Here is an 18,261-nt window from a genome sequence, read left to right as displayed (position 1 = left end):
TGCACAGGGCATCCAACCGAGTCCGCCAAGGCTGTTAAAATTTTTGTATACACTTAAAATATATTTTTAGTTTGAGAAAAATACAGCCGTTCCTTGGCATTGGCTGAGTTCCCCTTCACATGGTGGTTTAGCGTGAAGTGAATCCTAAGCTTTACCCCAGGAGATACCCTACGCGCCTCTCCGTTCGAGGTAAGGATATAATGGAGTTTACCGTGCCCCTCTAATAGGCTGGTCCACGGAACCCTCTCTGCAATGAATAATTAATATATAATCCACTAATCAATAAAATTCATTCTAACATGACATGACAATTTATCGCAACCTAGCCTCACAAGGCTGAATACACAGTATAAATAATTCTAACATCAAAATTAGTTTAGCCATTTATGCTCATTTATTGTCATAAGCCATTCAATTCAAAACCATAAATTTACAACACAAGCAGGCAGTCTTCAATTACTCTATTTTCAAAACCAGTATTCGATTTTTCAAAAAATTTATAAAATCATTTTATAAAATCACAATTTCTCTTAAAACATAGCAATTTACCATTTTAAACAAATTTTCCATAAAATCACACAATTGTATAAAACTACTCTAGATAATTAAGACGATAATAAGTTTACTCACAGTTCTAGGAGTCGATGTACTCCTAATCCCAATCTCCAAGCACAATCTCTGTGCTTTTACCAATGTATTTTGCTCACCACCTATCCACAATGTACAATACATAATTCACCACTTCAATGCTTGACCATTATAAAATCAATTCAGGCTCGGTATATATGCATGATATGATATACAACTTATCCGACTACCGCTTAAATGCGGTGCTGACCTAATTCGGCCTATTATCTCCAATTTAACTCCAAATCAATTTTTCTCACTTTCTACACTCCAATTATACCTAAATTACCTTAATAACTGTGAATGAGATTCAATTTATCAGTTCTGATAGTAAATTACGAAAATACCCCTAGTGGGTAAAAATTCGTATTTTTGCTCCGAAAATTCTCATTATTTTTCTAGGCTCATAATTCATCATTTCTTAACCAATTCTCCTAAAATGAAAATCAAATTCATCCTCACTCAACACATGATAAATTCGGCCATTAATGGTTGTGGGAGAAAATAAATTCTTTTCTTGTTGTTTTGTTTCTAAATATGCTAAACTAACTTAAAACACTAACATAACTTAAAATCAAATTAATCTAATAAGTTTCTCTCTCCTAACCCATTTTTCAGAATTGAATTCATCCTCAAATCACATGATTCAACCATGAAAAATGATGGAAAATGCATGGGAAAGGTAAAGCACAGGACAAATTTAAGAAATGTTACCTTTTTTTTTCACTTGATTTTTGAATTTCCACCTATTTTCCCTTTAAATTTCTTGGCTAGGGTTTTATTTTCTCCTTTCTCTCTCTTGTTTCTTGCTTGGCCGAATGTTGAAGAAGAAGAATGGGTTATGGGCATATTTTTTTATGCTTTTTTATTAGTTTAATGAAATAATATTATTTTATTCATATTTTGAATATTTTATTAATTCATTTTTTTTCTAGCCATCCACTTGTCCTACTTTTTTCACCATGCATTCCCTTTGACTTATCCAAGTCTTAAGTGAAATTTTCAGATTTTTCCAAAGTTTTGGTGGAGTAAATTTTTTAAAATTACACTTTTACCCTTGAACTTTTCAAAAATTACATTTTTACCCCAAAAATTGAAAATTTGCCATAATGCATAATTTTCACTCCTCATACTCATTTCACACTCCAAATAATTAAATTTGATCAAAATCCTTTCAAAAATTAAATTTTCGATTTTAGATGGCAAAATTACCATTTTGCCCCTAATCAGTCAATTTTTCGAATTGACTCCAAATCGGACCTCAAACTCTGAATTACCATATTAAACCATTCTGAGACTTTAAAATTCTTAATTTCATCGTGAATTCTTTATTTGATCTAGTTCGAGGCTTAAATCAACTTTGTTGTACGTCTAGGTACAATACCAACTTTTGTAAATTTTTTTTCGGGACTCTCTTAGCATGCAAACATGCTATCCATCACATGTATGTCATGACAATTATTTTTATAGAGTCGGGCTTATCATCTTCTCCCCCACTTGGATCAACCATATGATCCTTCTTCTTGATTGATTTCGACATCCGACTAAATATTAATATTTTAATATTATTTTATTTTAAAAAGTTTATCTTGTCTCCTTGGTACCCAAAATACCCTATTATGCCTCACTTGACTTCCGAATCGCCTTTTATCTCACAAATTCTCCTCCGATAAAATTATTATTATTTTATTATTATTTTCTCACTTGCGGAATATTTTATCCTAAACTACTCCTTTCGTCTTTTATCACTTTTAAACATTTTAATTGACCTCAATTTGCATTCGATCAACTTTATTTATCACCATATCAAAGTCTGGGGTATTTTAGAATCAGCCCATCCTTCAATCTCTATTTAACTAACCCCCACTATAATCAAATGACTTTTATGAAAAATGATTTTCAACTCTGAGACACCCTGGAAACACCTTAGAAGTCTTTTCATCAACCGAGTGCTCTCCAAACTTGGCTCATAAAACAAAATTGTATCATTTACATACTGCAAATGTGAGACTGTTAGCCCATTACTTCCTATTTTAACTTTTCGACATATTCCTGTTACTTCTGCCTTTTTTATCAAGCAACTAAGGGCTTCTACGACCATATTAAAAAGAAAAAGGGATAAAGGGCAACCTTGCCTAAGTCCCTTCCCATGCCGAATTGCCTAGTTATAACTCCATTCACCAACACCGAAATCTTCACTAAGGTGATACATTCTCTAATCCAACTCTTCCATATTTCCCCAAATCCCATCTTACTTATGACAAGATCCAAGAATCTCCAACTAACACTATCATAAGCTTTCTCGAAATCAACTTATAAGATCACCCCGCTTTCTATTCCCTTTTTCAAGCAGTCCACTATTTCATTTGCAATAAGAAAGCAACCTATTAATTGCCTTCCTTTTATGAAGGCGAATTGGTTTCTCCCGAAAACTTCACCGATGACCATTCTTAATGATTTGCTAATGTCTTTGCCACAATTTTATACAAGCTACCCGCCAAACTAATCGGCCTATACTCACTCAAATTGTTTGAATTTTGAACCTTCGAAATTAGAGCCACGAAGAAAGAATTAACCGTGTATCCTAACTGTCCATTTTCATAGAATTTATTCATGAAATCCATTATGTCTTCTTTAACCACTTCCAATTGACTTTTGAAGAAATTTAAGTTATATCGTCCGATCTCGGGGCTTTATTCCCATTGCATCCTTGGATAGTACCCCACACCTTTTCTTCCTTAAAGGGCCTCTCAAGGAAGCTAGCTGAGTCAGATTTCAGTTTCTCAAAGTTGTAGTCAAGTTTTATCAACTCCAATACTTCTTTTTCACCATACAGCTTTTGGAAATGTTTTTCCACTTCACCTTTGATCGCTTCTGGTGTTTCCTTCATCCCATCCATCCCTTTTATTTTGTCCATTCTATTCACTCTCATTCTTGATGAAGCCATTGCATGGAAGTATCTTGTGTTTCGGTCTCTTTCGCCCACCCACTTAGTTCTTGATTTCCACATCCATTCTCTTTCTTCTTTTTGATATAAAGCCCATAACTCCCCTTTTCTTACAATTAGCTCGTCTCTCAATCTTTCCCTTTCCCCTCTTTCTTGGATATCTGTATACTTCAATTTGATTTCATCCTCTAGTATTTGAATTTTATGCTGAGTATTTCCAAGTTCTTTGTTTTTCCATTCTTTGATTGCAGACTTCATATATTTCATTTTCCTCCAAACCCCTCCCTTGCTCCTTTTGGCCTTTCCCTCCTTTTTCCAATAGGCTACCACCAGGTCTTGAAAGCTCTTTTCTTCAAGCCAGACATTAAACAAAATAGTGATCACTTTCAATTTCAAGCAAATCACCTCATACCAAACACTATATTAATTGAATAAGTTTTGTCTAGGAATTTCTAATGGGATTAGCATTAGCATATTTGCTTGTAAATATGATATTTATGATACACTTTAGAGACACATCTTAAGCACCAAAACCCTGAGAGGCAATTAAGAATTGTGATGGGAGATTTCAACAGCCACAAGTCCTCGCTTACCTTAAGAATTGAAGACACTTGGTGGCTAACCTTATACATCAATTTTGGGAATTCCTTGCCTTGGGCATCAATGCCTCTTTGTCTTCCTCTTCTTATTTTTGTGTTTTTGAATTTTTTTAAAAAGTGAGAAACTTTGAGTCTAACTAACATTAGGCTTAGTAGCAAAAGTAAGCTACAAACCACCATTGATGTTATTTATTCTATTTGAAGATCTTGTTCAGCTTAGTTTTCTTTTTTTTTTTAAGTTTAAAAAGCTATTATGAAATTCTTATGAAAAATAATAACTTTTAATATTAAGGTAAAACTGTTTGATAAGTTATTTGAAAAAATAAAATATATAAATTTTAATTTTAATTAAAATAACTATAAAGGGTATTCATGTCATCTTTAATCACCTAATAAACTAAGATGGAATAAGTCTACTTCAAGTTTATATATAATTTCATATGTTAAAATGAAAAAAAATCTATAAAAAAAAGGAACAACTTTCAAAATAATATTAGATTTTTTGGTGAAGATAAAAAACTTTTAAATTTAGAACCTTCTTTTTTTCTTAAATCTTTGTAAAAAATAAAAAAAATTTAAATTTTGCTATTTTAGCTGCCGAGTGTTATGTTTTTTTTATAAATCTTTGTTAGAGAGAGAGGTAAAGGAGAGAGNCCTTCTTTTTTCTTAATCTTTGTAAAAATAAAAAAAATTTAAATTTTGCTATTTTGCTGCCGAGTGTTATGTTTTTTTTTTATATAATCTTTGTAGAGAGAGAGGTAAAGGAGAGAGAGATCATATCTTACGTTGGAGAGAGGTGATTTGTTGAGAGAGGAAGAAGAGAGAGAAATTGATTGAGAAAGGAGAGTATTTTTTGAAAAGTTGGAGTGTTTTTAAACGAAGAAAAGAGAAAACTCTTCTCTGCAGTTTTTTTTTAAGTTCTTTTTTATAAAATTTTATTTTAAAAGCTTCTTAAAAATCATATTAAATCAAATTTTTACTTTTAAGAGATAATTAAATTGAAAAAAAGTCTAACGAAACAGGCACGAAGTATGTGTGAATCACTAGTAAAGGCTGAACAATTAGATAGCTTGAGGTACCTAAGATTAGTGAGCAGAAGCTATCATAATCCGGGCTAGGCTGCTATAGCATCAGCCTTAGCCTTCTCGATCTCGATTGGTGCATTGGTATCGCCGCTAGCAGCTGCATTCATTAGGCAGAATAAAGTAAGGCTGGCTGTGGTTGCTGTAGTGGCAAGCTTGGCTCTGGCGATGTTTGGTGTGGCAGGAGCTATGCCAGGGAGGATTCTTGTAGTGAAGTCCAGTTTCAGGGTGCTGATCGGAGGGTGGATGGCTATGGCTATTACTTTTGGTCTAACCAAGTTGATCGGCACTATTGGATTGTGATGTGCTTGGCTAATGCTGCTTCATTGCGTTTCCTTCTCCATCCTACTTCATAGTCTCAAACATGTAGAATTTATCCTGTGCAATGACGGGTAGATGCCATGTTTTTCTTTTCCTCTCTGAAATGCTAAATAATCGCACGTCCTAGCTCTAAATCAGACGTGATAGAGTTTGTTCTGTTAATTTCCTGCATCATCTCCAATTTCCTGTTTTCTATCTCTTTCTCGTTATGTTCATTGGGCCGGTAGCTCGCAAAAGGTCCAACCCCATTCTGCTTGCTTTATCAGCAATTAAGGTCAATTGCTTGATAGAGTTTTCTTTTCTTTTTTCTAATGGGTAGCCCAATAGTGTAATAGCTTGGTGCTAGTTTGTGCGGCTCAGTAAAGGAAAAAGGGAATGTTCCTGCTCCACAAACAAAAGGGAAACCCGGTTATACAACAATTTGGTTTTCCTTTTTGTTAGTTTGCAATGGGAAAAACTTTTCTCATGTCAACACGGCTACACCTACTGGAATACATACTTAGCCAGAACAGCAATATTCCCTGGAAAATCCTCAATCCAAAGCTCTGTTCTGATATAAAATACAAAACACACACCATTTCAAACCAGATTAAGGCCGTCTAAGTAGAGGTGGCTCATTCTTTACCTTGTTGATTAATCACACTGCATAATTTAAACAGGTGAGAAGAAAAATCCAGGATGGTTTTCACTACATTGCTTAAAATGCAACACAAAAATAAAACAGCAATAAACGATATCAAGCCTTGATTAGACCAACATCCAAAATTTTGATAATACATCAGTTTAGCTGGGAACTTGGGACCATATATAAGAAAGGACAATGCAGTTTATCCTACAATATATTTGAATCCAAATTCAACTCCATCCCAAATACCACTGCCTTAGTTTCTTGACTTACCACCTCTTCCACGGCCTCGTCCACCTCCTTTTCCACCACGTCCTTTCCAACCCCCACTGGCCAATGCCCTGTTTGCATCAAGTTTTATCTTCATCTCTTCTGGCAGGGGAAGTATATGATCAACACACTTCCTAAAGCTAAAATCATCAATAGTTTCATCATCCCTAATGACAAAGAAACATTTACTTTTCCACATTGGATGATTTCGAATTTGGAAAGCTCTGATCCCACTACCAATCTTTTTGCCAGGTTCTAGATGACCTTTCTTAAGCAAGTCGAGTAACACCATATGCTCATACTGTAATACAAAGTCAACCATGAACATAACATTAAACAAAATTTTAAGTATTTCGGTATCCAAGGAACAAACTTAAAAATGCAAGATTGAGGTAACAAATTTTCATGTGCATTCGAGGCATTTTAATGCATTATATGATTCAATATTTATATCACCTGGACAAAGAAATAATTGTTTAGTATTATTTTCCAGAAACACCAAGATCTTGTGTAAAAGAACTATGAAATTCAAATTGTTATGCATCCAGTATTGCAATCATTGTTTACAAGTAGCTAGTTTAAATATAAATTTAGAGATAAACTCTTAAAAGAGGTGGCATATTAATGGAAGTAAGAATAAAAACCCCAAGAGGATTTCTTGAAAGCAAGGTGAATTACAAACCAATATAAAGGAAGATTTACATGCATTCATGGGCATAAGATATATCACCTCTAGTTCCTATTGAACAAATGCAAAGGCTGATTTCAGTTTGAAAGAGACTAATAAAAGTAGTTCTGTTTCGTCTAGGAGCCACTGATACAACTATAAGTAGAGTTTACAATATATAGAGCTAACAATGCACTAGTTCACATTCCATCACTAGAGTTACAAATAGAGTACAAGGAAAAACATACTGACACATAAGAAATCGAATAACCAAGCAATTGACTGAGCTCTACTACATAAACTCCTCCATTAACAGCTATCCTTTATCTAAAAAGAGCTAATACTACCAGCTAGTAGTAACTGTTAAGCTTAGCTTCTACTGAGAATAAGTTCAATTCAACTCTTTCCCAACATCAAGCATCAGATAACGGAAAAGTTTACTCCTTTATGCAATCATCTTCTTTCTTCACCATGAAAGCTATAATTGTTATACTAACATAAATAAAAATTTTCTTCTTTTGAGCATCATATAAATTACAAAAATCAAAGACAACTAAAAGCATAACAAAATTTAGATATTTTAATCACCACTAAGAACCCAACACACATACTGTCACATTACCTTGTTAAGGTTGAGTTGAGTAGGCCAATAATGAAGCAAATTGTAAAAGTAATCGAACATCTCCATGGACGACCCAAACTCCTTTGGGCCCAGGTGGGCTGGACACGACTCGGACGACCTTGACTCTTTCTCCATCCTTTCTTCCTCCACGGACTTCTCCACCTTCTGTTTCTTGGATAAGTCATCGTTTTCTTCGCAGTCTTCTTCTCTCCCACGCTTCGAGTTTGTGTTGCCGTTGTTGACCCCGTCGACATCATCTCCACCTTCGGGGTTTTGGGCGGAGGAGGCAAGGGTTTCAAGATCCATGTCTTCAGCTGGTAGGTTGATCTCGTTGGGCTCCAGCGATGCCTCTTTCTCTGCCATTGAGGAAGCTAGTACCCTAAAGGTTTGGCGGCAATGGAGTTAATAGTAAAAATCATGCCTTTTGATGTTTTAGAAGTTTTGGTTTCTAATTTTCAACTATTCAAGAGCATAGTATTTGTTTTGTATAAACAAAAGCACTTGTTGTGTTTTGCTTCCCAAACCAAAAACAGCAACCAAACAGAGGCTTAGCCTACAATTGCCACGGCAATCATCAAAATTAACATAGCCCAATACACATCTGCTTTAATTTTTTTAAGAAAACGAATTCCCTTTCTTAATCATCAATATTGTCATCCTAAAAATATTAGCAAACATGTCTTAAAGTAATGCACTTCTGCACCATCTCAAGCAACTCTCAGTTAGCTAACTGCCGACATACAACTTCAAAATTGGCCTCACCGTCACTCCGGCTTTTCCACAAATCCCTAAAAATAATCCACAACCACTATAGATAAACAGCTTATAAACAATCAGATATCAATCCAGAAAATTCTTAAAATCAGGTGATTAAACACTCCTAATCTGCTAATCGATTAAAAATAACAGATTGCATTTAAAGACATTATAAAACAATTCGATATTTCAGATCTGAAGCCAACAAGCAGTTAAGCAAAAGCGAACCGATAGAAAACAACAACTAGAAGATTGCAGAATAACTAGATTTAATGGAAAAAAACTAAGAATCAATTACGAATAGATAGAGATAAAGAATTCGCGTACCAGCGACGCAGCGGCGAGGGAGAATTAAAATTGAAACGATTTGTTAAGCTTGCTTTGTTTCGAAGGAAACCTAGAAAAATAGACAGTGGGAAGTGTGAGAGAGAGAGAAAAAGAACCAGGAGCGGACTTACGCGGCCATAAAACTTGTTTCCGGACTTCTTTTTGGGTTCCTAGGAATAATCATATGAGGCTAGTTCTATGATAGTGATAACAAGTCATGTATACAATCTTATCTTAATAAAGGGGCGTGCTTGATAAATCATTGCCAATGTTTGAGAATTTAATTTAAAAAAACCCTTAATGAGAAACCATTAATGAAAAAGTGTTAAAAACCTTGTATAACAAACGGGCACTTAAGTTGTGTTTGGTATATTGCTAGGAATATGATTATTGGGTATATAATTGTTAAAAATGTGATTGTTGAATATATGATTATTGAGAATGAGACTATTGAGAATATAACTTTGCAGGGTTTGGTATAATAAGAAAAAGTGATGATTGCTGAAAGGATTACATGTAGTATTTGGTTTGTAAGTATTTTACTAGAATGTAATATAAATTGATAAAATTACCTTAATATATAAAAAAACATATAAGTTGAATAAATTTATAATTTTAAATATAAAATTTGACTTTTCAACTTTAAGCAATTAAAATAATAACTAATAACATTAAAAAATAACATAATATTTTTATATTAATTATTTAGATATTAAAACATGTGAAATTATTAAATATTTATTTTCACTTTAAACTTATTCAAATAAAAATCTTACAATCCATAATATCACAATGAACAATATTTCAAAAATCACCAGTGTAGGAACATGAGACTTACTTGAATATTGGAGACCAACTGTTGAATAATTGAAGGTAAAGGTTGGTTAGTTCAGGATTTAAAGAAGGAGTTATAGAGAAAAGTGGAGAGAAATTTTTTTAAAAGATAGAGTAAATGGGAGGTTGATGAAGAAAAGGGTAAGGAAAGGAAAGGTTTTTATAGTGGGGCTTTACGGTTTTTCTTTTCATGGTTTTCTTTATCAAACAACCAAGTGGGCATCGCGACACACCCTCTTGGTGCTGCGATGTCTCGGCCCTTAAAGCCCCTATGATGGTTTAAGTTCCAAGCACTATGTCGTTGCTTGTTTGGCACAATTATGCATCCGTCAAGTTTGGCGCTCCACGGAACTCTCTTTGTTGTGCCATAATGCTCTTGCGCTCCACGATTTCATGTCCTACTTATCCTAGGGCACTGCAAAGCATTCCTTACTACGTCGTGGCGTTTTTGCCCTTTTTTTTAAAGGGGAAACGCGTAAAAAAATCAATAATTAATGATAATAAATAATAAATGAATAAAAGAAAATAAATTAAAGTAAGTAAATTAAGTTAGAAAGCTTAGGTTGCCTCTCGATAGGCACTTCTTTATAATCGCTAGCTTGACTATTGCACCATTTGTTACAATTCTTCATCCTTGAAATACAACCTGAGGCTTAGTCCATTAACCATGAATGTGACCACATCCTCACTATCAATCTCTATTATTCCATATTGATATATCTTTATCGCTTTGAAAGGACCCAACCATTGCATTTCCATGGAAAAAAACTTGAAGTGTGATCTAGACAATAACATTGCTTGTTGTCCAATCTAAAAAAGACAACTAGATGGCAGTGAAGGATGCTCTTTGGGCTACTACTTGGGTCTAATATGCGAAGATGGTGGCTTAAACTAAAAAATTAGTGCTTCTTCACTTCTAGGTGGAGAAACAGGCTCATTCTTGCCTTCATCAACTAACTCCACTCTATAGCAACTATTTGTAAAGACAGGATGTTTGCTTGCACTGCAAATATTAAACTCGACCACCTATTTTCCAACTTTGAAAGTTATTTTTCCTTCCCTCAAATCAATGATTGTGCCTAGAGTAGCCAAGAATGGTCATCCCAAGACTAAAAGAATTTTCACATCTTCTTCCATTTCAAGCACAATAAAGTCCACTAGAATGTAGAATTGCCTAACTTTAACCAACACATCTTCAATAATCCTAAGAGGTACTTGATTGTTTTATCTGCAAATTGCAATGAAAGTATAGTAGGTTGTATCTCATTAAGTCCAACTTTCTTAGCAATTGACAAAGGCATAATTGAAACACTAACACCAAAATCTCACAAAGCTTTAAAAAATTTAAATATGCCAATAGAACAAGGGATGAAAAAATTCCCTAGATCTTTAAGCTTTGGTGGAAGTTTGTTTTGAATTATTACGTTGCACTCCTGAGTAAGTGCAACTATTTCAAAGTCTTTGAGTTTCCTCTTCTTGGTTAGGATGTTGACATAACTTAGCATGTTTTCAAAACTTCAACAAAAGGGATGTTTATGTGAAGCTTCTTGAAGACATTGAGAAATTTCTCAAATTGCTTATCAAGCTTTTGTTTATTCATCCTTTTTGGGAATGGTGGTGGATAATGATTTGCTTGAGACTTTACTTGATTTTTAGCTTTCCCATCATCTTTCTTTTCAACTTCAACTTCTTTCGCAACAATTACCTCTTCATCACCCAAATGCTATTTTGAAGATTTAATTGATTTGTCACTTACCCTTTCAACTTCTTTTCCACTACTAAGGGTAATTGCATTGCATGGTTCCTTACCTTTAAGATTGACTTCAGTGCCACTTGGCAAGGCACCTTGGGGTCTATTTTTAATGGAGCTAGAAAGTTGTCCCATTTGAGTTTCAAGATTACAAATTGATGTTGTTTGATTTTGGATGATGGCGTCATTCTTTGTCATGTAGGCATCAGTCTTTGTCATGAATTGCATGAAAATTTCCTCCATAATAGGTTTTTTTTTTGGGATAGGAGGTCTTGCTTGTTATGGAAAGCTATGAGGAATGTTTGGCCTTGGATTTGAAGGTCCTGGGTTATTATTCCATGATAAATTTGGATGGTTTCTCCAACCAAGATTATAGGTATTGGAGTATGGGTTATTTTGCTGCCTGTTGAAGTTCCCGACAGACTAAATTGATTCAGGAATAGATGGATATTGATTACTTGAATGGCTAGCTCCACACAAATCATAAGTTATAAAAGAATTTTGGATAGCATTAACTCTCATTGTGTCAAATCTTTTTGTCAATGTAGCTACTTGTGCAATCAAAGCATTCAGTGCATCAATCTTATAAACACCAGCAGCTTTCCTAAAACTAGATTTTTCTGAAAGCCATTGGTAATTATTATATGGCATCTCTTCCAACAAATTATAAGCTTTACTAGGATTTTTACCCATTAATGCCCCACCAGTAGTAGCATCAATTGTAGATCTGATTGAACTGACCAACCCATTATAAAATGTCTGAACTTCAAGCTATTGAGGAAGCCCATGGTGTGGACATCTTCTAAGCAAATTTTTAAATCATTTCCAAGCCTCATATAAGGATTCACCATCAACTTGTGTGAATGAGGCTATATCATGCCTCAGCTTTGCAGTCTTGACAAGTGGAAGGAATTTTGCCAAGAATTTTTTAGCCAAGTCCTCCCATGTAGTAATAGATCCAATTGGCAATAAATTTAGCCAACTTTTTGCCTTATCCCTCTATGAAAAAGGAAAGAGTCTTATTTTAATAGCATCATCAGTCAACCCATTATATTTGAAAATGTTGCAGATTTCCAAGAAATTAACCAAATGCGAATTAAGATCATCACTGGGTAACTCACCAAACTGAACAGAAGACTGAATCATTTGAATGTAATCGACTTGATCTCAAAATTGTTTGCATTGATAAAAGGTCTTCTAATGCTTTGGTGCAAGCCTTGTAAGAGGGGAATAACATAATCCCACAAAGCTTTGTTCTCTTCAATAATTTGAATGCCAGCATTGTTACCATGATTATTATCATCTTTAGCCATTGTTTAGTTTAAATTTTGAACTTGCAACTTTTCCCTTTGAAGTCTTTTAAAAGTTCTTTCTATCTTTGGATCAAAAGGAATAAGTTTCAAGTTCCTCTTTTGTATACAATGACCAAAGATGCCTGAAAACTAGAAAAATAAAAAAAATTAAAGTCTGAATTAAGACTAAATTTGCTTGGTATGTGAAACATATCACTCCCTACAGGCAGGCATGAATCTAGATTATGACCGACTAGGTCTTTGAAAGGATAAATCCTTTTAGGTGGATTATGAAGTGAGACCTCCCATAGAGGCTCACTTAGTAAAGAGCTTAAAAGATGAAACAATGGTTGTTACACTCAACATGAATTTACTATTAACCTACCTACAGTAGCTCTGTTAGTAAACTTCGTGGACCAAATGAAGGCACTCTTTAACCATGTTAAGTATGAAGATACTAGGTAATATAGTTAAGTGGGAGGCTCCCAATTTGCTTGGTAGTAAATTCTCACGGCCCACAAGCGGTTAATTTATTACAGAAAGGTAGATGATCGTCGAACTAATAATACAATTTATAGGGTTTTATATATTGTCATTATGCATATATCCATCATGAAATGTTCAAAGTCCATGAATAACTAGTATGCTTACATAATTTAAAATTTACTTTCAGAAACATATCTGTATCACAAATATGAATCCACTTTCAATTTTGCTGAACAAATGCACTCTGAATGGTGATAACTACACTGAATGGAAAAGAAACCTTAATATCATTCTTAATTGTGACAAGATCACATGGGTTCTTTCTAACCATGAGCTTGAAGCACTAACTCCTCAATCAACTCCACCAGATATTGAATATCATAAGAAGTGGCATGATGCAAATGACTTGGCTAAATGCTATATACTGACTTTTATGAACAGGAAATTACAAAAGTAGCACGAAGGCATGGGTAATGCTATTAACATAATGTTGCATCTATATGAGATGTTTGGTACAAAAATAAGGTTTGCTAAGATGAAAACAATCAATGCTTTTAAGGACCTTAAGTAGAAACCTGGGGAGCTAGTTAGAGATTACATGTTGAAAGAGATCTCTTATCTCAATGAGGCAAAACTAAATGGTGCTGAGATAGATGCGAAAACACAAACATCAATGATTGTTCATAGCTTGAATTTTTCATTTTCACAGTTCAAATTGGATTATGAACTGCACACTAGGGATTACACCCTAAGTGGGCTAATGAATGATCTCCAAAATGTGGAAGAGGTTCTTGATTTGAAAAATGAGCTTGAAGCACATTCAATTTCCACTTTTAAGCCCAAACCCAAAGGTAAAAGGAAGATAGTTAGGAATAAAAAAACTTATAAAGGCTTAAGTGGGAGCAAAGAAAAAGCCCATGAAGAAAAAGACTGCTTCAAAAGACAACACCAAAGGAAAATGTTTCCATTATGGTGTGAAAGGACATTGGAAGCAAAATTGCAAGGTTTACCTTAAAGAAATCCAAAAGAGAAAACAAGGTATGGGTTTTCTAAATATGTTAGAAGCCTGTTTAATGGTTGATTCTACGGATACTTGGACAGTAGATTCTGGAGCCACTAACCATGTTTGTAATTCTTTATAGGGGTTTCAACAAAGGAGAAAACTGAGTAAAGGGAAATTTCGGATGAAGATGGCAAATGGCACATTCGTTTCAGCGTTAACAGTGTGAGCAATTATTCTTCAATCTCCTTATGGCCGTAGCTTAGTTTTAGAAAATGTTTATTTCTATCTTTTGTTTAATAAAGTCTGGATATTCAATTTATTTTAATGAGACACTCACTATTTATTTGAATAAGGATTTTATTTGTTCTAGAATTGTAAGATATAAACTTTATTTCCTTGAGCCTAGGACTTATTCTGCAAATGTTATAGAAGCAATATGATTTAAAACTTAAAAAATCAAAGAATCTAGCATAAATCAAAATTATCTTTGGCATCTGCGTTTAGGTCATATCAATCAAAATAAACTTAATAGGCTTATAAAGGATGGTACTCTACCAGACATGGTTAAGGGTCCTTTGCCAATATGTGAGTCTTGTATCAAAGTTAAAATGACTAAAGGGCCTTTCAAGGCTAAAGGTAACAGAGTGCCAAACGTTCTAGACTTGGTGCACACAGATGTGTGTGGACCAATGAACATAGAAGCTAAAGGAGGTTATATATATTTCCATAATTGTTATTGATGACTAATCAAGACATGGCTCTATGTATTTAATGCATAGAAAAAATGAATCCTTTGAAAAGTTCAGAGAATTCAAAGTCGAAATTGAAAAGCAACTAAGCAAGCCATTGAAACAACTTTGATCAGATCAAAGAGGTGAGTATTTATCAAATGAATTTTAGCAATATCTGACTAACAATGGGACAGTTTTCAATTTGTCAGCACTAAGAACACCTCAACATAATAATGTAGTTGAAAGAAGAAATAGGACTCTTTTAGAAATGGTTAGATCAATGATGCCCTAAGTTAACCTTCTAATCTCATTCTGGAGGTATTATATGCAAACTATTGAGTACTTGCTCAATTTTGCTCCATCTAAAGCCATGCTTAAGACACCAAGGGAGCTGTGGACAGGGCTTAAATCATCTGTACATCATTTGCGAACTTGGGGTTGTCTTACACATGTCTTAAAGCTTGAGTCCACAAAGATGGAACCAAAGACTGAGGTGTGCTTGTTTGTAGGATATCCAAAGGGAATAAGAGGTTATTACTTCTATAGTCCTTAAGATAAGAAAGTTTTCTATAGTCCTTAAGATAAGAAAGTTTTCATTAGTGCGAATGCTACTTTTTTAAAGGAAGAGTTTGTGAGAAATCACAAACCTAAAAGTAAAATTGTCTTAGAAGAATTGTCTGATTCTTCAGATTTAACAGTTAATTTTGAATATGTCATAACACAGTCTAATTCAATGGTTGAAACAGAAACACAACCTAAACATCAAATAGTGGTGCCTCGATGTAGTGGGAGAGTTGTGAGATAACCAGACAGATACATGGGTTTGGGAGAAAACATGATTGCACTCTCAAATGAACATGAATCTTGTCATGACTCGATACTCCCCTTGAGCCCGTAACAATCGCCGCGACGTCTCGATAGACATTCATTGCCCGGAATGCCAACCGGAACCTCGCAAGGCTTTAATATCAGTTTTCACACCTCTCCTGTGAGCAATAGTTGTTAAGTATCATGTTTTGAGAGACTATAAACTATTTCTAAATGAAAATAATAGATAAATAATTTTTTTCTCACATGAGCATTTTGGTCATTTTTTCTTGAAAATCTCGAAATCAGCTAAAAATATAGTATGTGAGTGGAAAACACATATTTCATAATCAAAAATAAGTTTAGATATCTAAAACATACATTCAAAGCGAAACTATAACTATTTGAATATAATAAAAATATTCAATAAAATATTCTATTTTCTTATAAAACAATATTTATAAAGTTTTCAGTAAATAATTTTTGTAGTGTAAAAGCTAAATAAATTTATACATACTGTAATACAGATAACCAAAGTATAAAATTTAATTTACAATGACACGTGAGCCCACGAACGACCAAAAATATCAATAGCGGTAAACCTATAATTTTTTTGAGGATGCAAGTCCAATTGTAGCCCTTAATAAAGTGGGCTATCTACCGACTATCTTGAGCCTGAAATGGGTGGAAAGGAGGGTGGTGAGATTATATAATCTCAGTGAGTAAACAAATACCATAGAAAATATCTAAAGCTGAGTAAATTGAGACAGATTAAAATAGATCATCATACTGTAATTCATCACCTTTCAACTCATTTCAACCAAATAAAATCAATTCATATAAATCGAGTAATCAACATGGCTTTTGAATTTTTTAAAACTTTGGCTCGTGCCAAAATCATTCTCATACTCAGTTATTAGGGATACCTTGGCCTGGAGCTATCCCAACTGAGTTCGCCAAGGCTGTTAAAAAGTCATGTACGCATAAATCATGTTTTTATTTTGAAAACATAGTTGCTCCTTAGCGTTGGCTGAGTCCACCTTCACGTGGTGGTTTGGCGTGAAGTGAACTCTAAAGTTGTACCTCGGGAGTTACCCTACACGCCTCTCCGACCGAGGTAAGAATATAACGGGGTTACCGTGCCTTTCTAATAGGCTGGTCCACGGAACCCGCCCATTGCAGCAAGCTAAACCCACCAATTCAATAAAATCTCAACTGCATGACATGGCAATTATGTCACAATCCAGCCTCTCAAGGCTAAATACATAGTTCATATATTTCAACACAAATACCAATTTAGCCATTCATGCAAATATTGTCATGAGCCATTCGATTCAAACCATGAATTTACAACACATGAAAGCAATCTCCAATTACTCTATTTTCAAACCATCATTTCATTTCAAAACAATGTTATAAAATAATTTCATTAAATCACATTTTAATTACAAAACACAAAGATTTACCATTTAACTCATTTTCCATAAAGTCATAAAATCGGATAAAAACCACTTTAGATAATTAAGATGATAATAAGGTTACTCACTATTTCGGAGAGTCGAATTTCGAGCACTCCGATTCTTGATCCTCGAGTACTATCTCTTCACTTTTGCCAGAATGCTCACCACCTAGACATAATGCACAATAAACCATTTACTACATTTGTGCTAAATTGTTATAAAACCAATTCAGGCTCTATACTAATGCATGAAATGGGATGTGAAATGCTCGGGTAACTATCTAAATACGGTGTTCAATATAAATTCAATTATGTACCTAAATAAAACGGTATTGACTTAATTCGATCTATCACCTGATTAATTAGCCAATACGTCCAATTTAACTCCAAATAATTTCATTTTTCTCCCAATACTCGAAATCATCAAACACAAATTAAATAACTTGAAATATGGCAAAATCATCCTCACATTTTCTCTTGGAAAATTTGACCATGGTGGGTGCATCAACACTATAATTTTTTAAGCTTGATTCTCACACCATAAATCACTAATTCCTAACCAAATCACTTGAAATAAAATCAAAATCATCATCAATATTCTACATGGAGAATTCGGCCAATGATGGGTGATGGAAGAACATGAATTTTTCTTGCTTGATTTTCATGCTACACATCACCAATCAACTAAAAACACTAAAATACATTGAAATCTAACCAAATCAAGCATCAAAACCTCTCTCTAAGTGTTCAGCCAACAAGATACCCATCATAAAATCATGTGATTCAACAATGGAAAATGCAAAAGAATGCATGGGAAAGGTAGATCACAAGTCAAAATCAAGAAATTTTACCTTTAATTGTTTGATTACTTGAAATCCACCAATTTTCTCTTGAATTTTCACCCTAGGGTTCTTGTTCTTTCTTTTCTTCCTTTGTTCTTGCTTAAGTCGGCCATATGAAGAGAAATGGGTTGATTTTGCGCTGATTTTTAAGCTAAATAATAAATGGATGAAAATTTGACACATGTCACCATTCCATTAGTCCATGTGTCATACT

At 34.0% G+C, this 18,261-nt stretch overlaps 2 protein-coding genes across 2 annotated transcripts; both read right to left on the bottom strand.

The window, feature by feature from the left end:
* LOC18604693 lies at positions 3,293-3,832 on the bottom strand. Its single transcript, XM_007037295.2, has one exon. The coding sequence runs from the start codon at positions 3,830-3,832 to the stop codon at positions 3,293-3,295; it is 540 nt and encodes a 179-aa protein (XP_007037357.2).
* Positions 6,293-9,029, bottom strand: LOC18604691. The gene is made up of 3 exons (XM_007037293.2): positions 8,844-9,029; positions 7,761-8,139; positions 6,293-6,772 (listed from the first exon to the last, which is right to left on the bottom strand). The coding sequence occupies exons 2-3, from the start codon at positions 8,121-8,123 to the stop codon at positions 6,458-6,460; spliced, it is 678 nt and encodes a 225-aa protein (XP_007037355.1). The 5' UTR covers positions 8,124-8,139; positions 8,844-9,029; the 3' UTR covers positions 6,293-6,457.

Source organism: Theobroma cacao, chromosome 3 (genome assembly GCF_000208745.1).
Source record: "Theobroma cacao cultivar B97-61/B2 chromosome 3, Criollo_cocoa_genome_V2, whole genome shotgun sequence".
In the NCBI taxonomy this organism is placed as follows: Eukaryota; Viridiplantae; Streptophyta; class Magnoliopsida; order Malvales; family Malvaceae; genus Theobroma; species Theobroma cacao.
The sequence above is the reverse complement of the archived record's forward strand: the minus strand, read 5'-3'. Positions and strand labels throughout refer to the sequence as shown.

Excerpts from the sequence above, each read along its gene's own strand:
- LOC18604691 (XM_007037293.2), bottom strand. The coding sequence starts at position 8,123 with ATGGCAGAGAAAGAGGCATCGCTGGAGCCCAACGAGATCAACCTACCA. Across the intron at positions 6,773-7,760 it reads CTCAACTCAACCTTAACAAG|TATGAGCATATGGTGTTACT; the intron begins GTAATGTGACAG and ends TTTGTATTACAG.
- LOC18604693 (XM_007037295.2), bottom strand. The coding sequence starts at position 3,832 with ATGAAGTCTGCAATCAAAGAATGGAAAAACAAAGAACTTGGAAATACT.